Here is a 25,065-nt window from a genome sequence, read left to right as displayed (position 1 = left end):
GTGCTACCAAGTGCAGCGGGACTGCCGTAGCTTAGCGCTTGAGGAAGCGTAATTTAGGCCACCGACCTTTCGTTCTTTACAAGAACTTATACGAGTGTAGCGGATCGCAATCTGCTAACTCCAAGAGTAGTTACTACCTTAACCAAGGCCAATAAACTCTTCGGTTTAAATTCAAAGTTGATTTTTATTTATTTATATCTTCGGCTTAACCGCTAAATTTTAAATGTAGAGATTTTACTATATATATATATATAGTAAAAGCTAAATACATGCATAACTACTGGCTACATAGCCATATACCGATTTCTTGTTTGGGTGCAGTCACACCATGCACATCTCGTGCGACACATCCCCCTTTTACCATGGTACGTGTAACCTCGTTACAAAGTGGGCTCATCTTTGCACATCGAGCAAGTGCCGATGAGAGACGAACCTCTCGTGACTGGCTCTTGCAAGATCTCTTGATTTGTGGCGATACGTTATATGGCTCCCAAGACTCGACGTGCGGCCGATTTAAGATGGGCTAGATTTTGAATGTGTGATTAAAATAACGCCATCGCACTGGTTGCTTTGGGGCGCTCCCAGCTTTTCAGAACGGTGTTGCTATCCCAGGGTAAGGAACAGCGTAGCTAAAGAGGACAGATGGGACTCTTCATTGTCCCTAACAGACAAATTCACATCCGACTGGCTTGTTAGAGCGGGATCGCGGCAGCCTACAAAGAGCAAAAAAATTCGTTCGCAATCTCTGTGATATATCGGGCTTGTAGCCCATTCTCTTTCTGGATACAAATTGTGAACGGTCCAAGGTAGCGAAGTCGCTACTAAGTCTTACAGACGGCTGACTTTGCATGTCATCGCATTTGATAACCTTTTCTCCTCACTGCATAAATCATGTGTGCTCCGTCTGCCTGTGTTATCTGTTTGCTACTCCTGTAAATCCTGGCGCTCAGCCACAACGTCGCGCACTGAAGCATCACGCTCAATCTCATTAAGATGAGTTTTATGAATTGGTTTTGGAGTATAGCCGGGTTGATGTCAACAATTCCAAATGAATTCACAGCCTCTTTCCAACCAAAACTGTATACACGTGGTTGCGGTGCAAAAGAACCTTAGGAGATCTCTAAAGCATTCATATCAAATATGCAAATCAGTAGTGACGTGGAAAGCGTTATTCTAGGCAAACATCATAAATGAAAGCATTTTCGCTTCAGCCTCAGGATCTTTCCGCACAAGTACTAAGGATAATATTCTCCACCTAGCACTTAATTTTTCCCATCCAACCATCAATTGACGGATAGTCAGCAGCAGTAATTGCATGAAGCCACCATACCTTGGCTGTGAGGCGCAGATCAAGGTCCGGCATGTAACGTGGTAACATGTATCGTTACGCTTTCAATGGTCTGTTGGTAGTCAGGAGATAAACGGTGCTAAACGATTTTCTATGGGTCGCACAAGCTGGTGTGACCGTACATAGGTGTGAAATACACAAGTTGGTGTAATCACATAGTTGTGTGGCCTTGCCGTTACAAGCGCTACGGGGCAGGATTGCCATTAGTAATTAGGTTAAGTTAGGTTTTACTCTATTAATTCGGTATTACTAAATTAATTAGGAATCACTATATTAATTACAAAAACCCAAAGTTTTAGATGCTGGCGGCTCTGCCGCAAGTAAACAATTAAAGTCAGTTTCAGTTTTAAACAGAAGTATTCGTTTGCTTATGTTAAGGTTTTCAGGACTCTTGGGGGGGGGTTACTGCGATCCGCTGCATTCGTACTGGTTCTTGTAAAGAACGTAAGGTCGAGGACCTTGGCTAAGCTTCCTTTAAGCAAAGAGCTACGGCAGTCCCGCTGCACGACATATGGATACTGTAAGACATAATGGAGGAAGATACTCTCGATAACGGTATCACATACAGCAGCAAGATGGACAACTTCGCTCAGACGGCCCACGAGACCAAAATTTAGTCACACCAAAAGTGACTTGTGATAGACCAAGAATAATACAACCACTAATAGACTGCGACGACGCATGCGGCGAGGGGATTGTCCCTTGCGAGAGGAACAGAGATTGATCTCGCTTCATTATTCAGCGTTTTACTGTGATAAATATGTTAGCATCTGCACTTCGTGGATCATCTACGAAAACTGCTAACATTGAGTAACATCTTTTAGTTGTGCAAACAAAGTTTATTATAGCTATCTTGTTGCTAGATGTCACTCCATGGCGTATGAGATCGTAGCTCGCATGGGATATGTCAGTAATACCAAGGGAGAGGAACAAAGGTTGATCTCCCTTCATCATTCAGCACGTTACTGTGATAAATATGTCAGCATCGGCACTTTCCCAAATGTGCACTGTGTAGATTGTCTTCTAAAACTGCTAATATCAAGTGACATCTACTGGTGGTTCAAACAAAATTTTGTTGCTTGAGTGCCACCTAACGTTGAGTGTAGCGGATTTGTGCTGTAATGTCTTGGGATAAGGGCTAATGGTGCTATCGAGCCGCCAAGAGCATCATTAAGTGCGCATCAGAGTTGTTAAAGTAATGTTTCCGAAGCTTTCAGCGCCGCGACAAATGTCGCGCCCGACCCGTACCGAGTATGTCTTGTCTCAATAATCGTTTGTGTCTCCGGCGTGATATGCGGCCATATGGAAAGGTGGCGGCTTAAAAGCGTATTTTTCACCAAATTAAATCGACCCGGTTATTACCTTACCCTGAAGGTAAACTTCACAAATGGGGATAACAAACCTGTCATATCCTACCGCAACGCTGCAGAGCGCAACGAAAAATAATCGGTATGGAACTAAGGATTTGAGCCAAGTCAATGAACCCTGAACTCAAGTAAAGTTAAGGAAGCAGCTTGTTGTCGTGAGCTAAGTGCGCTTCTTAGTCGCTTTGTACAGATGAGACTTAAACACGATTGCGCGTTAATGTTCACGGCCTTTGCTTGGCGTACAGCGTAACCTATGGAAAAGGCTGATACGTAGGATTGACCGACTTCAATTTGGAGAAAAGAATCGGGGCACTCATGATACTCATTCGTACAACCATGTCAGCTGCCTCGTACGTACCGATGCTTAAGCTGGGTATGGCGTGGATGGAACGTCTCAAGTCAAGGGTGACAAATGGCTAAAAGTATAAGGTTCACGTACTTCACATCTGGTGGAGCTTCAGTAAGTCAAAGACAATCTCTGCTGGGGCAGGAGCGCTTTGGCGCGTATGTGAAATTATTTTAGCTCAGTGCGGGACAAGAAATTGACAGAGTCGTCTCGTAACAAAATTTCTAGCAGAATTTGATGGACAGAGGTGACGGTGAGCCGCGGCCAGAAAAAAATCGAAGAGATCATTTATCGCTGTCTCCAAAGTGTTGTCTGGTGATACTTGAATCAGAGATAGCGTGACGTGAATTTTAAGAGACTCTTCTCACGAAAATGCTTGAAAACCGCTGACCACTTAGAATCTCCTGTACCAGAGCCGGTGGCGCCAAAAGATAAATCTTCGTCACCAACTTTCCCTTTGACGGGTGACTTAAAGTCGATATAGAAAAACCAATCTTTGAGTACCTTACATGTTATAGTCGTACCGTTGATTCAGCTCTGCTCTATGACGTCGTGACCTGGCAGATTGATGAAGCTCTACACGTTCGTGGCAAGAACGAATATCCACTTGTGAATTAAGGAATATTGGCTGTAAGTCCCCCCACTATCCCCAGCAGAAGTTGTTAGTAGCCTGAAAATAACCTCTTAAAAATGTTTTCGAGGCGTTGCCGAGCGGCGAAGTCACAATATTGGTTCGGCTGGTGTCGTAGGAGGAGCTCATTTGTCAAAAATGATTCGTCGTTTAGAGCACTAGTAGATTGGCTAGTCTCAAGACTCATACAGATCTATTCTGCTTTTTGTTAAAAGAACGACATGGCGTGGTGAGAAGAAAACCGCCACCCCGTGTTGTTCCCGAACCAAAGAGTGCATCACAAGATTGACTTTGTTCCCTTAGCAAATACGGTACCACACGTCAAAGACTTTTTCCAAAACAATCACGTGACTTCAACTTTTTTCAATTCGAAACAGTAAGTTTGGTAAAATAGTAAATCTTACCACTTGACACCGACGTTTTTAATGAGAACGGCTAATGTGATGTGGCAAAACGAGTAAGTTGGTATAGGGTAAATTTGGCCAAAATTTTGCGGGAACATCGATTCCTAGAAAGATCTACTGAAAAACAGCATGATGAATTGTGCTTGATTCAGTGGTCATGATCGTTCACTACTCGAAATATAATGTGACATCTCTTCGAAAGCGGTGAGTATTTTGAGTTATATTTTGGAAGCGGCCGCTTCTGCCCGAGGGATTGTCCATCGCACCAGTGACATTTAATCGTCTGATGCCGCAGCTGTTCGAGCAATATCGTGCCTATGAAGACACCAATTTTGACGAATTTGTATCTGGAGAACTGTAGAGCATAGAAATTTCAATTCTGATATCTATAAAAACGCTTGTGAGCAATGCTCGAAGGTTGATGATTGAAAAGGCTCTTCACCTACATAATCAAGTGTGTTATCGGCGATGAAGAAATCCCTATCTATGAATATGAGCAGGCACTTGGACAGGCTAAGTGCCTGCTCAAATAAAGCGTAAGTTTAGCGCATACAGCACGGCCCACCACCAATCTTCAGGAAAAAATTAACGGTGCTGCGGTGTGACCGATTCGGTTCCTTCCAAATCAAAATCGGCGATTCCTCGACGCATCAGCCTTTGTCAATAATTATGCTTTACTTCCAGCACAGACCGATTGACATGAATGCTTAATCATGTTTGTGCCTCGCCGGTACAAAACGGCAAATAAAGGCTACTGAGCTCACGACAACGTGCTGCTTCCAAGGATATAATTCCGCATTGAATGCCAGTAGCCACCTTGGAATAAGAGCATTATGGCTTGTTAAGCACTAGGTACTGCCAGCTCGAAAAATTGGGGAGGGTGAAGCGTGTCCACGAATAAATCGAATTCAATATGTGCCGGTGTATTTGGACAGCCGGCTTCGGCAGGGCGTTGCAGCCCAGGGATCGAGCTTGATTCTTTGTCATCCAAACGACGCGTGTAGGAATTCCGAGTTTGCGGGCTTAAGAGCCGCACAACTATGAGTCACTTTGCTTTGTATTCAACTTGGCTTTCAGATGCCGTATATCGAATTGTTTCGCGATCAACAGCGAAATCTCGGCGAAATCAGGTGACACATTCCACAGTTGGCTACCACGACATGAAGTAGCTGCTTGATGAAGAATATTTTCCAAAGTACTCGTGCGGAGCGATCGCAAGGCTGAAAAATAACATTTCCACTTTTGTGTTGATACAGCTGTCACGCCTCTAAAGGCTTTGCTCATCTGATGTGAATGTTTTAGAGATCTACTTGCTTTCTTTAGCACCGCAACAATGTGTTTGTAGTCTGGATTCATAAAAAGGCTTTGCATGCAATTGAACTCACTGATATAAACCCGGTTACACTTTCAAGTAGAATCACAGTTTTATTTCGACGTGATGCGCCGAGTACGAGACGCTGTGACTGAGATCCAGGATGTACAGATGTAACATACAGGTCCCACAGGCAGAAGGAACATGCATGATTATGTTGTGGTGAGAAAGGCTTTTCATATCGAAAACATGAAATTTTTTCAGCATGTAAAAGTAAGTTATGACTTCGCTTGTTTGGATCTTTTTACGGTCATATTCGGGATGGGAATGAGCTGTGAGCCTAATATATCGAAGAAAAAAGCGAACGACTTATTTGCACTTCTAGAGTAAACCCTAAGATAGCGACACGGGCTTGAACCGCTAAAGACATCCTGTGCGATAGCGTAATTTTGCTGCACGCCGAGTCTTGTGGAAATATATAACTTGTATAACTTGTCGCGGCACTGAGAGATCTTGCAAGAGCCAGCTACGGGAGGATCTTCTCTCATTAACACTGCTCGATATGTAATGATAAAACCACTTTAATGCAAATCAGTAGTTGCTTGCGAGATTTTCAGGGCTGTTGCCAGTATCCGATGAAGTAAGAGGATTCCCTCACTCCATAAAGACACATAGTCGGGGGCATGATTGCTCTGGCTCCAGTGACCTTAATTATTTGGTGCATCGATTTTTATCCTTCTTTAAAAAGTAAATATTGCCACCCAGCGCAACATGCTTCTGACTTGTCCCAAGTTCGGATCATTGGTTTGTAGCTGTATTCGTAGGCTTACAAAATTTATCGGGGGTTGTTGATACAAGATGCTAAGGTTTTAAGTTGTTACCTTGACGTTCATGTTGTGTTTCTAACTTCAAAGGGCAAGCTTTCCACGCCGCACAAGTCGGACGTCTGCTTCACCGAACCTGGTTTGTAAAGCGGTAGGATGAGTGGGGCTTAATGCGAACATCGCCGGCATTTCTCCGTGTTTCAGTTACCCTTGTTGAGTATATGGTTCGATTCGCCCGCTGCCGCCTTGAGCGTAAGCGATACTCTTGAGGGATAGTGGGTCATCTGAAGGATGGGAAAACAATTATAGATCACCTTATGATCCCATAATTTACTTGGTTTAGCATGAGGCCAGCGCGCATAGATTTGTAGGCGGCGCGGTGAGCAACTTCTGCTCGACTAAATCCATTGAAGATTAAATTTTTCAGAGCGTTTTAGCTACATTTTCGCTTGTAGACGAGCAAGTTCGGCTCGACGATTTAGATTAAGCTCATTTGCAACGAACCGAACGTCGTTGTGAGACCCCTCGGGAGGTCAAAACACATTTTGCCTCGAGAAATTGACACGGAGTATGCAATTGATACTGACGATAGACGAGGCATTAAAATCGGCTCTTCTCTAGTGGACATCTCTCTTGATCATGACCGAGATGTCGAGTGAACAAGTCATTTTGGCTTATATCTTCAGGGAATATTCAGTCGCTTCACCAAGCATTGCTGCAAAGTCGTTAGTCTCAACCACCGCATCATTTTCAGGTGCTCGTTAGGCCATGAAGACACGCGAGGAAAAGCACTCTCTACGCGGATAAGGCTTGTGATATAAGGTTGCGCAAGTAGCAGACACTCACCTTTGAGCGATGTTTTTGAAGAAGAAGTTAGCGTGAAACCCGGAGTAGTTCAAATTGTGATGGGGGAGGTGTAACGGGGTACATCCGTTCAGGGATACGTACACATTCACTTCTGTGCAATTGTTCATAACGTACATTACATTTTTGTGTATCCGAGCGAAACTTAGAGGCATCATCGTTTTGGTTATAAAGAGCTTAGTCTTCAAGTCATGCAATAATTGTTTATTGAGCACAGTAGAAATAACTTCAATATAAGTCATAATCAGAGTTAATTTTGATAAATGTCATTTTTATACAGAACTGAAGCAGATCAGCAGTAATGAAGCCATAAAGCTTTGCTCCTAAGTAGAAAGTACGAAGCCATTCTTTGTGCAGACTGTTCCGAGTTATAGTGTACTCTGTGCAACGTGCACGACAATCCCGTTTGACGTTCTGACGACCGAATCTGTATAAAGCTATACACGGCGAGAAGGGATGGCCATTCTGCAACTCTCTGCGAGAACTGTGGTGAAGATACCAATGTAAGCATCAACGCATTATCTGCACATATCACGAATGGCTTCGAGCCAATCAGGTGTGATCTCAACTTGACAGTAGCAAACTACATAGAAAAAATTAAAATGAAATTTAATTCCGCTTTATGATAAAGTGGCTTTAACGCAATGCCGATATCATGTATGTTTGCTTCTGCTTGAAGTAAATAATGTACTATGGCAGAGGCGATGATATGAATGTCCGATCCATATTTGTAAAAGCTAAAATTAAAGCACTCAGAAAGCTTATATTTAGTCGTTTTTTCCTCACCATATTACTCAATTGACTTTTTTCTCAGGGAGATTGCTGAGGGACTGCGTCGTGTCGACATGAATCGCACTATATTTACGAAAATCAATTAGCCGATCCACCTCCTTTTGACCTTCGAAACGAAGGCACTGGTATTGACGTTGGCCTTGAGTTTTTTTATCTGTCCACAGACCATGCTTTTTAATATGCATTCCAGGAAAGAGACTTTGTCGATACCACAGACACATTGTGTTCCTCGTGCTCTGCATAAAAAGTAATCTAATATTTCGTCGAAACAAGTATTTTTATAGGCACGATGAGGCCAATCCAGCTGTGTGACCACCACACGTACGAGCTCTAGAGCTTGACGCGGATGATCGATACGAGCCTTAACATCAGATTTCTCATGCGTGACCTTACTAAAAGCAAAACAAATCATCAAAGTTATTTGGTGCAAATGTTCGCAGATGACCATAAGACTAAAGGTCGCAAGAGCAATCTCCAGTCCTTATAGCATTACTAGTAATTTCAACAAAGTACTGACTGCAGCTAGTGGAACATCGATTATAATCCATATCTGGGCAGGCAATCTGATATATGGAATACACCTTCAGATCGATAGAGCAAATTACAATGCTGGAGTTTTACAGCCCGTAAAAATACCCCTGGTTACGAGAAGAGTATTTTTTCGCCACTTACGCATGGAGCACCACTGCTTCGCACAGAAGGCCCGTCACACAGTAAATGTAACGGATTTACACGTACTCTTGTATGAGACGACGGGTCGCACTAGATGGTGCGACCATACATATGTGTGTATGACACAAGTTAGTGAGAAGGCACAAGTTAGTAAGAAGGCACCACTTGACAGGATTGCCAGTAGTAATGCATATTACAAATTCAATAAGGATTGCTATATTAACCAGGTGTTACTATATTAATAAGGAAGACCTAGGATTTTAGATATTGGCGGCTTTGACAGTTTCGATTTCGAACATAAGTGATCGTTTGCTTTCATTAAGGTTTTTAGTACTTAGAGGTAAGGTCGGTGGCCTTAGCTTAGCTTCCTCGAAGCAAAAATCTACGGCAGCCCCGCTACTGTAGTGCTATGTCACATCGTGACAACAATAAGTCATATTGTTATATGCGAGGCCTAGCCCCTCTGCTCGCGACTCACAGGCACTAGTCAGCTCTAGTCGCTCTGATACAGGTGACTGCGACACTCAGTCACTTCCACTGTTAACCATTTTGAGCACAATACCTCACAGCTGTGCTTTACCGTTCCGCCCGAGATGCACTATGGGGTCCACAACAAACAGTCGTCGTTTTCTGACTCAGCATCGCTTTACAAGCGTTCTTCTTTGCCTCATCCTAATACCGCGGCTCGCTACCGCCTCTGCCTTCCGAGCTCTGCTAGAGGCACCTAGCAATGTCATTGCCTTCAATTTGAGCAAGCCCACGAAGCGATCATAACTTGGTTTCGCAGCTTGCCCGCACCTAAAGCGCTTGTGCTACCTTGTAGAGGTGAGCATGACTCGCTAGAGCTCCCCTAAGAGGAAAATTTGAGGCAACTAGCTAGACTTCCTGTCGACCCGTGGCTCGTGACGCCCCAGGCACGCCACACCTATAATAGGATCGTGTCTAAAGTCCACGGTTTGTCTTCTGTGCATTAGTAAACACAGACTCGAAGTTTCCAAAGGTACCTTAGGCGAAATTGATTGGCAATTAGTTGCCGATATAAATTTGTCTCTTTCCTAGTATGAACAAATTTGTTAAATGATATGCATCAATTTTTCGACAATTGACATGTCGCTTTTATTGCCTCTGGCGTAATTGCAGTGATACTTGTACTTGTAGGCGTCCCAGAAGTCTTCCACCAACTGTCAGCGGTACACATACGTCGCACTTTTTGTTCCTTCCTTCGATACAAAACAAACCCTGGCCAAAGAGCTTTTCCGGCAAAAACGATCCAGAACTTTTGTGCGATATCAACGCGGACTTCGAAGCGAGAGAGTGAACACTGATCTTTGTCGAAGGCGAGCAGCAACCACTGGATACATCTGAAGCGGATGCAGTTCTAGACATTGTGCGTCCTCGGCTTAAAGAGCGAATTACAACAGCTACGTGCTTTTTGTCACCAGCGTCCGCCATAGTGTGATACCGTAGGCCGTCATTAACAAAGTCACGCCATTTAATAGTGTGGAAATTAGACGAAGGCGTGAGAGCCGATGTGACTCCAAAGCGTCGATATTTTCCGCTTTTGTTCCCACCAAACGTCAAGTGCCCGGCTACTTCATGCAGCTTGCGTTGGTGTGCAAAGACATCTTCACACGGCAACGGAAATAGAAATCCAACTTCGACCTGATCAGCACGTTCAAAATGTGTCGCGTCAACAATATGTACCCAATGTATTGACTGAAATTCGACCCTAAGTCGCAATTCACACGCACCAGGTACGTCTTTCATTCGTGCACCAGAAAATGTGCGATTCAAACAGACGATCAAGGGGTTGTTTTCGGTTAAAATTGCGTTCCAGAGATAGTCTTCTGCCAGCAAAAATTCTGAAGTAGCTCGTTTGAAAGAGCTTAATAGCTTGACCTCAAAACAGGCTGACACTGGCTTGTGATCCGATGATGTTACTGCCTCGCAAGAATTGTACGACAGGCACTGAAGTGAGTCCCGGACGCCATCTAGCGAACTATAAAGCACACGATCTGTATACGAGGGTACTCGGTATCCACCGTGAGTGGCGACAAGCGAATAGTTTTGCTGAAATGAGGCCGCGTCGAGCGGGCCCCGTAAAGTTTTCCCTCGTATTCGGCGAAAGGTAGGAAAGAATGTAATTTCGTTCTCCTGAAAGCCATGAAAGATTTGTTGCGAGCGGCATAATTGATATAGCTCATCGTGCTCCTCAACTAATGTCCGAAGCAACGGGGGTATCACAGTATTTATCTCGTCGCTATTGCTTGACATTCGTCTGTTACCAACCTTACCGTCCCTATAGCATCTGCGCGTAAATGTATTTCGTTGTCCACTTTGTTCTTTAGGCGTTATACATTGTCGAAAGTCGCATATATCAATGTGTGACGAAAGCTCGTTCGTCGACCGTTGCAAAGAAATTGGTGGAGCCAAATCAATCGTGTGATTGTCAGCTCTCACATTCTGATCTGTTCCAGCATGGAGAAGAAGCTGGAGCATGTCCTTTGGAGTCACACATTTGCAGGTCATACGATAGTTGAAATCACCAAGAATTATACTGTGATGATGTAGATGCGAGAATCCAAAGCCATAGTCTTCTTCATCCAAGTACAACTGCTGCAAAATTTCCATGGCATCTTGATTGCGCCGCTTTACTTTGCTTGGCGGTAAATCAGCATCTTCAACAAGATCATCAGATGCTGAAGGTTTGATATCTCCATCACTATCACGTGCAATATTGCTACTTTCACTTAAGTCTACGGATTTATCGCTTGCTTTTTTACCTGCCCGTGATATTTTCATCTGTTTGCATCGCTTCAAACGCGACGAATCGGATGCTAAGTGGCACGTGACAAACGCGAATGACGTATCGTCGAAACGAAACGACAGACCAACAGCTCCTTTGTTAGATGCGCGGCCGAACAAAAGCAGCGACTTGCCTCGAAATACTTCTTGGGTAGTTTTGTTGCATCTCTGACGGTAAGGCATTCGGAAGCGTCCTGATGTAATCGCTGTAGCTCGAACGAAAAGACAGAGTGCAATATAACCATGGTACCCTAAAGCTGTCGCTCGCCTGCCGATTTCGCGCTTAAAGTGCATATATTTACCAGAAGATCCGGAGACAAGGTGGCGGAGTATTTTGCTTTGCAAATCTGCAACATCCATGCACTCTTGCACACCTATGACATATACGTCTTGCCCTAATGGGATCCATTCACGCTGATAATAATCACCACAGAATTAGTAATTCGGCTTTTGAAATCATCAAGGAGCAGACACAAACTTCAGAAGTACCAGCTCGCGTTCATTAACATCTTTTTCGCCCATGTTAAAGGTAGAGGCAAATATGGCAATTTTAGGCTGTTCTTTTCGAGCAGGGGATGGTGAGTGATTTGTTGAAAAGCGCTTTTGCAGCCGCTGCTGCCAAGTGCAGTATGTATGGCTCTGACCATCATGAACTATGTGAGATTGAAATGTCGCTAAATGTGCACTACTTGACTCGGGAGAAATTTCACGATCTGATTGGATCGCATTTCCAATCCTTTCAGGCAAGCAAGATTCGAATTCTGGATCAGTCTCAGCGATGGCAATGCGCTTCTTATCAGCCTTGTCCATAACGCTTTCGGTCGGTGAAGATATGCTCTCATCCCGCGAAGGTGGCACCTCCTGAATACTTCGACGACAGATGCCACCGTATACAATCGAGTTGGAAAATCCATTGAGATCCTGGATTACTTGCATGAAGAGACCAGCATTTATGCTGACAATACCGCTAGCTTCAAAAACTTTTAATACATTATACACCACACTACTATTATTTTCATTTTCTCCCACGACATGAAAATAAAAGTTGCGAACCTACTACGATAAATCATCATTGGGGTGCGGTGACCAATAAAAACGACAATGTACAGCAACAATTTGCGGCGAATGAGCATGGAAGACGTGTCAGCCTCCACCGTATCTTGTCTACAAGCATCAAATCCAATTAAGATGTGTCAACAAGAGACAGAAAGTAGTTGTTGCTTTCGCACGCACCTAGCAACTCGCTTTTTCATGTTGATGTGAATTAGTGCGAGCAGCACTAAATTGAAAATAATCATGAGCAGGTAAAAGAGGTAAAAGTTCGAGAACATGTAGCGTATCTCGCCTAGCCAGCAATAAAACGTTGCATCACCATACATATTTGCTGCGTGTACGTGTACAATAATTAGCCAAATATACACCCTCTTGCACTATCTTTGCATACCCCTGAGATGATAGATGACAAAGCTTGCTCCTGGCACTATTGCAACGGCCACAAACCATGGAAATCTTCGTTGTCGCGTAGTCTCGGATTCCCCTCCAGCAATCCAGCGATAGAGATTATAGGCCATGCAGCAAACCCAGATACAACTGGCAAGATTGCCTGCCTGTATAAAAGCCGCTTGGACTCGGCACAGCGCTAGGATATGCATGACGCTACGGCCGACAGCGCGAGTCACAATAGTGACAAGGTCAAAAAGTGCCAGTACAACGACGAGTTTGTCCATAAAATCAATACGACTGCGCTCGTATAGTAATTGCATGTGTTGTTCATGAGAGAGCTTGAGTCTCCCTAAGCTGCACCAACGCATGTAGCCAAAGTGTATGAGCACGTAGAGCGTACCGATGAGCGACATCGTACTGGAAAGGTACCCAACAAGTTGTAGCCGCACCTCCTCCGCATTTGAGAGCATCGCACTAGAATTTGTGTCATGGCGATTGCTCATGCCTTCGGAATAATAGGTGAGTGTAAGCTAGAGGAAGTCCAGATGTGGATAGCCTTCGTTATCAGTACAGAGAGTGGGAATATAATGATCGGGTCGTTTGATTGGTCGGTTGCTTCAATCAGAGTAGAAACGAGACAGGAGGCAGCATTGGGTCAAAACGTCAATTCATTAACTCGAAAAAGCGCAGTATGCGCTTTAACGTTCTTGGTGCATGTATATGATGTCACTTGGCGATTTAACATCTGCATACAAATAATTGTGTCATTTGACGATGCAGACATGTATATGAACTACGAGGATAATGCGCTCGATGACGTTTTGTCTATCATTCACTGCATAGAGCATACCGTCCGATGACGTTTAACATTTATTAGAAAAATTAGCTGACTGACATTCATAACTCTGGATTCAAAAGAAGCGAGTCCAAGATGTGTGCATATTAGAAAGATATCTTTCTTCTAGTCTAGTACAAAGTGACCGCCATGGCCCATGGCAAAGTTGCTGAGCGTATCCATATCAGCGTTGTGCTCTCGATTGATCTCACGTACAATATCCTTGATGGAAAGCATACCGATTAGGTCACTGTCGTCGTTCACAATAGGTACATGGCGAATATCCTACAAATGTAACATTCAAAGTAAGCAACCACAGAACACAAATGATCATGGCCATTTCAGATGAGCATACACTTGAGAGCATTTTGGTCATCAACTGACTGGGTGTCTCGTTCGCCTTAGCAACAATAAGACGAGCTCGGTTTGTCATTATTTGCCCCACAAGAGTGTTCTTGGCTGTAAGCCCTTGTAACTCTACTTTTTTCAAGTAGTCGCGCTCTGTGACGACTCCTACAAACTTGCCGTCGTCGCCACTAACGGCCAGGCAGCCCAAGTTGATACCTGCCATGCGTTTTAGCGCCTCAAACACGGTGGCTTTTGCAGGGATGATGAAATTGACGCCGTTGTAACAGGATTTGCCCATCATGTCTTTAGCCAAACCTTTTGCATACACGTTGCGAGTAAGAGCAGGTGTCAATGCGCCGATGCGCTCCGACATGACGCGGGAGGTTAACAAGATGCTCATGAAGTAAGTTAGATATAAGTAGGGGGCGTGAAAATTTTATCACGGAGAAATTGAAAGATCATCTTCATGCTGAACTTTATTATATTATAATTGGTTAGCCGGCCAGCCCTAGCCTCTCTATTTTTTTCATGTGACTCATATTTGCTTTCCCCGTGCCTCGCCTAGTCCCTGTATTTTAAACAGCACGAACGGATACATTGGTTGCTCTCAATTGCCATATTCTCTGAATCGATTGAAAAATTGTTTGAAGATCTCGATCAGGCTTGTTCTTTTGACTGCCAAATTGCTGAAACTCTGCCAGCCACTATCTGATTAAATCTCCAGCCAACCCGCAGCAGCACCGTTCCTACTATGATTCTTCGCTTGAGCAAGCCGTGATGTCGCTGTCCAAAGTGCTCACTTCTTCTTCCACTTTCACAGAGTTTTTGCAGCGAGATAGAACAAGACACTAATCACGAGCAAAGCAATGGCTGAGCGGCCAAATCGTCCAGCTTTGAACCTGTAACAGCATAAAAAATGGGGTGGTGTCGTTTTCTAGACCATCATACGATTGACATGGTGTGGGTCATGTTCTCACCTTACCTTTACCATGCTTGCATTGCATTTATGCCGAATAAATCAAGATTGACACTTGTTAAGAGGCCGCTTCAGGTAAAAAAAACATACAGCCAAAGCTATCATCCCCTTGCAGATTTTATAACTCAGCGCTATTTGTTTGCTCATGATCAGAGAAAGATAACTAAGTGAGGCGGAGCCAAGAGAGCAGCTAGCCAGCAGCTCATCTAAATGGATTTGGGTCTCGCATTTGAAATTTAACATTGGTTTTTGAAAATAATTAGGCGCTCAGTGACATCTGAAACGCCTTAAGAGCATCTCAGCTATCAAGCAGCGAAACAAGTAACAAGTGCAAAACATACATAATTTTAAAGCCTGCTATTTTCATTATTTTAAGTAACTAGACGATACATGCTAAAGTTTACGAAAGTCTCCTCCTCGTTGCTGATGTTGTTGACGCTGTGCTCGAGCATCTGCTCGCTTTTTTTGTTCTAATGCCAGTGCATCAGCAAACTCGTGTAATGGCAAGCCATGAGGATCGAATACGCGCGGAGAAAAGTTAGAGTGCTGCTCATCGATACCAAAATACTCGACTACCTTTTCGAGAATATACGGATTGCGTACTTCCTTCTTGTCTTGCAGCGTTGTCTGAAAATCCTGACCACGATCTTGCTGCACCCGCAAAAATCGCTCGATACGTTGCTGTGCCTCGCTATTTTCATTTTGCGGAGTGACTGCTGGTGGGATTCCAGCACGTAGAAGCATCATTTCCTCGTCTTTGTCATCAGCATAATGATCTGGTTTATCGACGAAATCGGACTGTAATATTTCACTTGCCTCTACAACCTTACTATCGGAGCTTGGTTCTACATCGGTAACGGAAAAAGAATTTTCTGGTGAAGACTTTATAGAACCTGGAGTTGGCGAAGCAACAGCAATGACCGACGGGGTATCGGGAAGTAATGCCGGGTCTTCTTCTTCATCCGTCGATGAACCATAAGCGACCACAAGTGAGTTCATAGTGATCTGTGTGCACCACACAAGGAAGATTTTTGTTTATTACACAAACTTTGCGGTTGTTTATAACATCTAAATGAATGTGCTCTTGTTATCCTAAACACATTTCGACTCTGTGGTACACTCGGCATAAGTATGGTAGAGACGGTACCCAACGGGGTAGCGATACTCATCTTCGTCGCTCAATTAAGATGTGGCGAATATTTTATATTAACAAATTTGCGCTTAGTGCACGTCAAATATCTCTAAGCACTTTCACTATGATCATTCGCGAAACGCGTCTAGTAATGAAGATTTACGTGCACATTTTTCAATTTGAGCTAAGGCTGGTTCATCGTTTTGATCAAAAATTGAATCCACAGATTTTAACTTTGCCGACACTGCTGACATGTCGGCGTGTCTAAACATTCTTGTGGTCATTTCTTATTTGTGAAGAAGCTGTCGACCCCTCCTTTTTAATTTTTCCAAGAAAATGGCATTGCTATGGCTGCAAGTAAAAGTATTCTAGCTTGTTTAGTAGAAAGCTGGCGAGTTGAGTCTCACTAGGGTCACTGGCAAAGATGTTGTTATCAAAACCGAAAAGATGTTCCTGAATCCGAAAGGTGGTACGCCATAGAGAAGTAAATTTAAGTCTCAACTTGGGTATGTGACAGCTGAAATGGACTTTTAGAAAAATAACACTTGTAGACGTGACTTGGGGAATATGTGTGATGCCATGCATTATCGATAGTGCTTTCGATTAGTGTTTCAGTTACGGATATTCATTGCAGACGGTTATGTAGTCGTTTATAATGATCTGGATTAATAGGGTAGGTAATAAGGTAGCAAACTTAGAACCTAAATAATACTTGCATTGGTTGCACCAGATTAATAGCGATGAATCACTTCCACACTCGCTACAGCCAACAATGGTTCAGTGTGTGTTAATTAGTACCACCGGGGGTTTAAGTTGAGATTGACCCTCGCTGGAATGCGTCTCCTGCAGCAGATCATGGTTGTCAAAGACAAATACCAAGTCACGGAACCACAAATGCCACAGTTCTTAAAATCTTGTTAAAGTAGTTAAGATCCGGTACCTGAGATAAATGCGGTCGACCATGCGCCTCATCGAGGTGTGAACAGCGCTTTGTATTTTCTACAACCGCTCGGCTTTTCTTATCCGTACAACTGTGACGCGCCGGCTCCAAGACTTTGAGATCGATTGTGGTGGGGCATATGAATGAACTTGGCGGACAGGTTCTGGTGCTACAGTGCCGATTGATAATCAAACAAACTGGTGTTGCTTCTGTGCGGTCGGCCATCGGTGTATGAGTTTTTTTCTTTTCCCATAAAAATCGCCAGGGACATCACGCAAATTGTAGTCGATACAAAGCTGCTGAAGGAGTCCGAGCGGCTAAAAGAGGAGTATATTTTCGGTTACTGAAAATGCAGAAACATTCAAAGGCAAGAAATACAAAGATCACAAACTTGGCCCGCCACGCACTGGTTTAACGGGCAAGGGATTTAGTTGTGCCAAGTTTGGCCGACTACCCATCTGAGAGTTTGCTCGGCAGTGAAGGTGCAGCTTAAAAGAATCAACCAGGTGGTACATGACTTCTCACAGGAGGGGTTTGTTTCAGAACAGAAACATGAGTACATGTCTCATTCGACAACCGCAGACTACAAAAATCCGCTTCTTAGAGGAACCGGGGTGGTAACAGTAATAGGCTTGTATGGTAAGGGCATTCGTATAATTGTAATTCTGCGTATTTCGGAACGACAACTGCTATGATACGGTAAGCCTGTAAAATGTGGAATTTTCACGTTCTTGATGCATTCTTTTCATTCACGAATTCAGCAACTTTTTGGCTTTCGGTTTTAACAGGCATATATTTTGAAGTGTTGGAGTGCACATTAAAAGTTTTATTTAAGGAATTGTCTAGGAGTGAAAACCGGTAGGGGCTCTAGTATGCTCGCAGGGGCCACCCAATCGTAGTCGCTACGACAAACGAATCGGCGATCGATGAAAGAAATTCTAACGCAAAGCACGCTGTGTGTGATGGGACCTGGCCCATTACACGCTTCAGTTCTGTTGTATCAGGACTGGAGGCACTTATCAGGTAAGGAAGGTTTAAAGCCTATTGGCTGTAATAAAAAAATTCCACTTCACCTTTTCTCCTCTTTACGTAAGTCAACGGCTCGCCGGAAGTAAGCAACACGCGGTGAGGCGTGTCAGTTTACCTAAGCCTTCCTCAGTAACACTGTGTGTACACGGACGGACAATTCCCGTTATACTTGGCTGCACTTGTAGTGTTTCTGACGCCGACTACTTTGATGGATTTATCGATGGATAATGTGGACAACACAGGCGGTGGTCGTCCTCAGATCAACAGGGAGGAATTTTCGTTCCTAACACACTCGCAACGGAAGTGTGTGGTTATGCTGCGAGCTTTAATTGGTGATCACGCGGTTTCCGATATGCTCCAATGGCGAAAAATCAACGCTTAACGAATTTTGCTGCGTATGAGCAAGAATTATTGGTATTTTATCGCAGCACATAACAACGCAGTTCCGTCACCTCCTCCACAAGAGGTAGTGAAACCGTCGGTACACACGGAACGTCTCGCAAAGGTGAAAAGCTTTCATGGAAGCGGAGATGAAAAGCTTGCGTTCTGGCAGCGAAAAAAAAACATCGCTATCATGATGGCTCAACTTCGTGATGACCATAGTCTAATGGTCGTCGCCATGTCGCATTTGAATACCCGTGCGAAGGAATGGGCGATGGCATGGGAAGTCAACCGCCCTGGCTACTTTGCCACATGGGCAAGAGTTGAAGAAGGCAATGAAATCGATATTCCTTCCACCGAATATGGCATCACGACAACGGTCAAAGTTTTTGTCATGCCGTCAAGACGGCGGCACATTGTACGACTATTTTCAGAAGCTCCGTTAACTGCGTGTGAGTATGGCTAGCAAACCACTGCCAAGGCAGTTATGGTCACTGTGTAACGGGGTTACACGTATCCTTGTATAAAAGGGCGGGTCACACAAGATGGTGTGATCGTATATAGATGTGTATTACACAAGTTGGTGTAATCACACAATGGTGTGGACGCATCGTAACAAGAAGCCACCACGTGGCAGGATTGCCAATAGTAATGCATGTCACTATATTAAATAAGTTTACTATACTAATTAGGTACTACTATTTTGATTAGAAAAACCTAAGGTTTTAGATACTGGCGGCTCTGCCGCAGCCAAAGCAATTGTATACAGTTTGAATTTTGAGCAGAAGAGCATCGTTACTTTGGTTCCGATTTCAAGTACTCTTGGAGGTAGCGGATTGCGATCCGCTACACTCGTACTGGTTTTTGTAAAGAACGTAAGGTCGGTGACCTCAACTAAATTTCCTTTAAGCAAAGAGCTACGGCAGCCCCGCTGAAATTAATAGCACTCGTTGTCGATCTACTTCTGAGTCGTTACGAATTATCCTCTTTGAGGATGCCGCAATACTCTTTTTTGCCCCCTGACATGCAGGACCGGCTTAACAAGGTGATGTCCCTGCTGGACCCTGAGGGCGTGGAACACCTTGTTTTGCTAGGGCCCGAAGCGATAAATGCGCACCTACATGCGTTGTCAAGCTGTGAAAATGCTCTGCTAGAGCACCAGCAACAGAAGCTGTCGGTGTCGACTGCGTCCATGACGCCACCGTCGACGACGGACCGACCCAGGACACTCATGATGAGTGTTAAGACTTCAGTGGGTAAGGATGGAGAGAATCTTCTGCTCTGGGTAAGAGAGCCCGAGATGGCTATGGCATCTGCCATGCTTCAGAACGAGCAGCAGCGTAGCGCTAGGTATCTCCAAGCTCGGAAGCCGAGCGCGAAATGGGCACTTACCTGCGGTGCTTCGGTTTAAACGGCGTTCCCCTCCTGGTAGGAGCTGAAGCGTCAGATTTTGCGAGTTTTAACTCACCGCCTCACAAGGCGTATGGCGTGCGATAGCGTTTCCTTGCCGCTCGACAGGGCAAAAAATAGTTGGTAGACTTTATTCAAGAGTCGAGAACTCTCATTACCGGGATGACAGCCGATCCTCTCTTCGCGGCGGTCGCAGTGGCCGTCTTTATGGAGGGCCTCCCAACTGGCGTGGCCAGAATAGAAGTCTTTCGTGTGTATCTATTTCATTTTGAAGAAGCGGTGAATGTGGCATTGAATGCCGAATTCAGATTTAATTAGGCACGACTTGGTTGGAATGCACAACCTTAAAGCTCGTCGGGCGGGCCTGAGCCAATAATCTCAGCTATGTTGAGAAAGAGGAGGGAGAACTCCGAACTGCCGGGCAGCATTTAAACATCCGTCGGTGTTTTGTACCCGTCACCTTCGGACCGGTTGTCCCCTGCGCAAGGCACGAAGAGGTACATCAAACCCACGTCCTGCTTCTAACCAGTCTGGTTTGTCGCGGGAAAACGAGTGGACTCAATAGGCGCGGTTGCCCTACTGGGAAAGAACTTAGTTCTGTTGTGCCTAAAAGAGGTAGAGGACTCAGCCCTCAAGAGCCCCAAGCTCTTGGACACGGTACGTGTATGCAAGCCGGGCTTGCTTGTCGTAAAACGACCGTGAAGGGCTTTGAGAAGCCATGTAAGATCCTTGGATTTTTTTGGGCATCGGGCAAATATGCTCGTCGTCCCACGATCGAAGAAAGTCAGCTGTATGCTGAGACGTTGAATGCGCGGTTGAATGATACCGTCACTGTTCGCTTAATGACGGGGATTTGTGTCACTGTGCTGAGGGTCCCTGTGGGTCTTGGCGTCAAGTTTCTTGACTTAGATAGCGTGGAACGCTGCTTAGTCTTAGACTTGGATACAAGGTATGACCTTATATTTGGTATGGCATGATTGGAACACCATGAACCATGGATTGATTAGAGGTCGAAAACCTTGCGCTCAACGCGCACGTCTCCTAATGGAGCTTCGGTGAGTCATGAACCCACCTCTACTAGGAAGCAGAAGCGCTATTGGCGCGGACACTGGACCGGGACGTATCCGAGATGTCAAACACCGAAGGTTTTTTGGACAGGAGGCCCTAGCGTGGCTCGCAGGCTGATCGTAGAGTGGCACGTAACCCACTGAGCGCTGCATTATGTATTGGAGTAGTCGCTGCATGCCAGGAATGGCATGATCGGACTAGGGCCAGGGCATCTTGGGCAAGGCATTTCTGATGCGCGTGGAGTGGCAAGTTATTCACTGAACGAGGTCTGCGAAGCAGTATCTCTTTTATTGAAAACATCAAGGCTTTAATGGCGCAGTGATTGGAAACACTGGACGACGCCGAGTGCGTATTCCCGCTGGTCTCGATGAGACGTAAAACCTTCAATGAGTGAAAACGGTGAAGCCGTACGATATCTGCAAGATGTAACACGTCGACCCTGACCAAGGGTGTGTCTACCGTAGACGATAGTACACAGCTTTACACGTCATTGGTATGACGGGAGAGGGTGACGGTGACGTCGCCCTCGAGGCTATTCCCGTGTGGAAACTTCTTGAGCTGGACGAGATGTCCTTCGAAGAGTTTGGCGGTGCCTTAAAGATAGACAATTTAGCCGAGGCGGTCACTATAAGACCAAAACGAGAAGGTTAACTCGTCGTCGCTTCTAGGTGTAGCTGTCCTGGATTACACAAAGAGGGTACTGAACGCACGAAGTGGATCGTCGATCCTGAAGGATCCCTCGGATCCGTACTATCTCTCGCTAAAGGAATCTCAAGCTGCCATCTCCAAAGAGCCGCCGTTGGTCCTACCTCCGAACCGAGGTGTGCGTCATGCGATCGACCTAGTTCCGGGAAGCAAATACTGCGTAACACGCCAATGGCCCCTGTCAAAGGAGCAGTGCGACGTCATTGACGCCATCTTCCGTGCAAAGCACGACGCAGGAATGGTGCGTGAGAGTAATTCTTCTCATTAGACACCAATTGCAGCGGGGCTGCCGTAGTTTGGTGCTTAGAGAAAGCTAAGCTGGGGTCACCGACCTTACGCTCTTTACAAGAACTAGTACGAGTGTAGCGGATCGCAATCCAGTATCAAAACATTAACCAGGTAAAAAGACTGTTCCGCTCAAAATTGAAACAGTGTTTAAATGTTTAGTTGCGACAGAGCCGCCAATGTCTAAAACTTTAGGTTATACATAATTGATATAGCAAAACCTAATTTATCTGTATTACTACTGGCTATCCTGCCACGTAGTGGCTTCTTGTCACGGTGTAGCCGCACCACTGTGTGATCACACCAACTTGTGTAATCCACACCTATGTACGGTCGCACAAGATGATGCGATCCGCCCTTTATACAAGGGTACGTGCAACCCCGTTACACCCACGTTTTGTGTCCGAAAACCGAACGGCGAGTGGCGTAGTGTTAACGCCTACAATAAGCTCAACGCTGCCACCATTCCGACACAAACGCCACCCAGCAATGTAGAAGTAAATGGTATTTCAGCTGCTAGGCGCAGCGCGATCTATGGAGATACGATTGAGTTGTTTTCTTGGGTGGTCAGGGTTGATCATAACTCTAAGACTGAAAATCTAAAAAAAATATGTCTTATCGCCCAGGGCTGTAGATGTCAATATTCAAAGCTCGGGCTACACTGTCTAGTTACTGCAACGAGGTTGTCAAGAAATTTGCACGGAGGAAGCTTTGACCAAAAGCGTTCAACTATACAATACACATAAGAGGGGTTTGTACGTTTTTTGCAAAAGTAGAAACGTGATCTTCTAAGCAATTGAGTAATGAGGTCGCGTTGCTATATAAAAAATGATATTAATCTGATACTTAGTGCATACGGTTGATAATGTTCAAAAGGTAAAGTACGTGAGATGCTTGTGGTGAGCTCAACACTCCAAGTGTACCCCAAGTCTCCTTCACGGAAATCCATACTATTAATAAGGATCGATACTTTGATACTTTTGCATGTGCACAAACGTTTCATTACAAGTCTCTATACTGATCACGAGTGTATTATGTATACCTGAATAGTAGTAAGAGAAGATTGTACACAAGATTTTGTACGTACCCTGTTACCTAACCTAGATGCGGATCACTTTGAAACTCATATTTTTGCCTTTATGAGCCATTGTACTAAAAGGCGCTTGACGAGCACCCGGATTCACTTTACTGCTTTCGCCATACCGTGCCGTTCCCTGAGGGATTTGTAGCTGCAAAGCTCTCTTCCGTACACGCGCACGTGGGCAGACAATCCTCAGAGAAAGATGCGGTTCTTGGGATCGACACCCTTGGGGCCTTACAAGGTCAAGAAAGAAGAAATATTTCGTTGGCTACGGCCGCATCGAATTTTTGAGTCCTGAACAGACACTTATACCCTCAATTGAAATAAAGCGATGGAACCGCTCACTTAAATACATCCTTCCAAGCGCTCAACTTCTCCTCTGCGCGTGTTATGTGTCCCAACGCCAAGATACGCTGCAACCTCCGCCGCGAGGCTCACAGCACTATCCAGCCTACCACTAATAAGCTGAATCTGGATCGGGAAACCCGAGTTTCACGCTAGCAAGTGCAAGAGTCACAACGACTCGTGCAGATCTTTGCACGCCGTGGTTATAGTCTCAAATCATCCGACATTGCTTGCTGCACCGAAGCGCAGCCCTCACACTCCCATATATATAAGTCGCTTCACTAGCGATCCCTAAGCCTACAGAAGATAACCTCAAGCGTCCATCCGGTGCTTTGGAGTTGCAGTGGGTGGGCGAATCCGTATCTTCAGGAAGACATTTTGGTTGCTGGTGGGAGTGCCGAAGAGTGTCGCACTGAGTTTGCAAACTGAGCAAGGATTTCAAATTGCCCTACTTGTCTCACAGTGGCTCGGCGACGCGGACGCCCGACAAGATCGTCAGTTGTTACATGAATTTAGCTAATTCACACCACAGCGTGGAGTCGAAATGGAATCTATTCAAATGACGTTCTTGCTGCTGATCAGACTGCTCACTTTATAATAAACTACCAACATAGGTTAAACTTGCAACAAAGTCAGTTCCTGCACTAATTAAAAAACAAGACCAAAGGTGTGCCAATTTGCTAGCAACAAAGATATCTCCTTTATGAAGTGGGAGCTCATGCTCCAGTCAATCTTTAGAGTGAGGCTATCTCATCCACTTTATCAGATACTGGCAGCAGCTGGTGTACCCGCCGGCTCCTATACCGCTACACATATACGTGAATCGCCCTTCCGTTTGGGAGAGCGTTTGCGGGGTAATTTTCCAGCGACTGGCTCTTGCAAACTCTTTTGGATGTGGCCCTCATCGAAAATCGTGGCGTGCGGCCGAGCCTGAGATAGTTCATTCTCAAAGCGCTCTCTGAGCTACATTGTATCGCGTGGCTTAAAGTACCCCAACGGATCAAACCAAGTTGACGCTTGCATTCAGTTAAAAGGGTAGATTTCGAGGGAGATGTTGAAGGCATTCAACAGATGTCTCTGTTTCTAGATTATTCGTAAGCGCGGGATTATGATTTGGTCTCATCAAATTCGCGTAGCGCGCAGGATGTCTGCGCATCGACAAGATATTGTGAGCATATAACAGCCTCATTCTAATAGACCGCAGACACAGCATTAGGAGGTATATTTGCAGCCTTTAATTGAGCCTCCCCCCACTACATATTCATATATGTTTCTTTCTCTGTCAACAGTATGTCGATTTCAATATCTTGGCTCTCAGCCATGCATCGCGCACTCAGCGCATGACGCTCAAATGCCATCCTCGATTTTTGCTACAATATATTTGTTGAATCAATTATCAGCAAGTCAGAGTGTTTTGACACACGAAGACTAAAGACATTTCGTGTCAAATGAACCGAATTCATTAGATTCAGCTGGAAAGTATAAGAAAAACTGTAGAGACATGCACTGTATTTTTTACTGCAAATTTATGAGTGGGAGCGACTCAGATTCATACCGTGGTCTCCCTGCACAGGTGCTTCTGGACGTCTTTCACCATGCATTCAAATCGCTCCGGCTGAGATTTATTTATTTGGTGCGTAACTCTTAGAAGATGTTTGTCAAAATCTTACTGTATCCAGCGAATTTCGATTTGCTATTTGGTTGCTGAAATGCAATGTTGAC

At 44.8% G+C, this 25,065-nt stretch overlaps 5 protein-coding genes across 5 annotated transcripts; 2 read left to right on the top strand and 3 right to left on the bottom strand.

Moving 5' to 3' along the window:
* Positions 1 to 3,298: 3,298 nt before the first annotated feature.
* PHALS_10362 (uncharacterized protein) lies at positions 3,299 to 3,679 on the top strand (the record flags this gene model as incomplete). The annotated part of the gene is made up of 2 exons (XM_024725774.1): positions 3,299 to 3,314; positions 3,546 to 3,679. The coding sequence occupies 2 exons, from the start codon at positions 3,299 to 3,301 to the stop codon at positions 3,677 to 3,679; spliced, it is 150 nt and encodes a 49-aa protein (XP_024576517.1).
* Positions 3,680 to 10,187: 6,508 nt separating this feature from the next.
* On the bottom strand, positions 10,188 to 14,391 carry PHALS_10361 (hypothetical protein; the record flags this gene model as incomplete). Its single annotated transcript, XM_024725773.1, has 9 exons — positions 10,188 to 10,222; positions 10,312 to 11,779; positions 11,855 to 12,345; positions 12,423 to 12,529; positions 12,599 to 12,749; positions 12,810 to 13,105; positions 13,209 to 13,282; positions 13,782 to 13,928; positions 13,999 to 14,391. 9 exons carry the CDS (start codon positions 14,389 to 14,391, stop codon positions 10,188 to 10,190), a joined length of 3,162 nt encoding a protein of 1,053 aa, XP_024576516.1.
* A 107-nt stretch (positions 14,392 to 14,498) lies between these two features.
* Positions 14,499 to 15,360, bottom strand: PHALS_15429 (uncharacterized protein). Its single transcript, XM_036407430.1, has one exon. It carries the CDS (start codon positions 15,208 to 15,210, stop codon positions 15,010 to 15,012), a length of 201 nt encoding a protein of 66 aa, XP_036263134.1. The 5' UTR covers positions 15,211 to 15,360; the 3' UTR covers positions 14,499 to 15,009.
* On the bottom strand, positions 15,361 to 15,966 carry PHALS_10360 (Transcriptional regulator; the record flags this gene model as incomplete). The annotated part of the gene is made up of 1 exon (XM_024725771.1): positions 15,361 to 15,966. The coding sequence occupies one exon, from the start codon at positions 15,964 to 15,966 to the stop codon at positions 15,361 to 15,363; it is 606 nt and encodes a 201-aa protein (XP_024576514.1).
* A 2,499-nt stretch (positions 15,967 to 18,465) lies between these two features.
* PHALS_10359 (uncharacterized protein) lies at positions 18,466 to 18,915 on the top strand (the record flags this gene model as incomplete). Its single annotated transcript, XM_024725769.1, has 1 exon — positions 18,466 to 18,915. One exon carries the CDS (start codon positions 18,466 to 18,468, stop codon positions 18,913 to 18,915), a length of 450 nt encoding a protein of 149 aa, XP_024576513.1.
* Positions 18,916 to 25,065: the final 6,150 nt, after the last annotated feature.

The sequence above is a fragment of the Plasmopara halstedii genome (genome assembly GCF_900000015.1).
Source record: "Plasmopara halstedii genome assembly, contig: Scaffold_470, whole genome shotgun sequence".
Classification (NCBI taxonomy): domain Eukaryota; phylum Oomycota; class Peronosporomycetes; order Peronosporales; family Peronosporaceae; genus Plasmopara; species Plasmopara halstedii.
The sequence above is the reverse complement of the archived record's forward strand: the minus strand, read 5'-3'. Positions and strand labels throughout refer to the sequence as shown.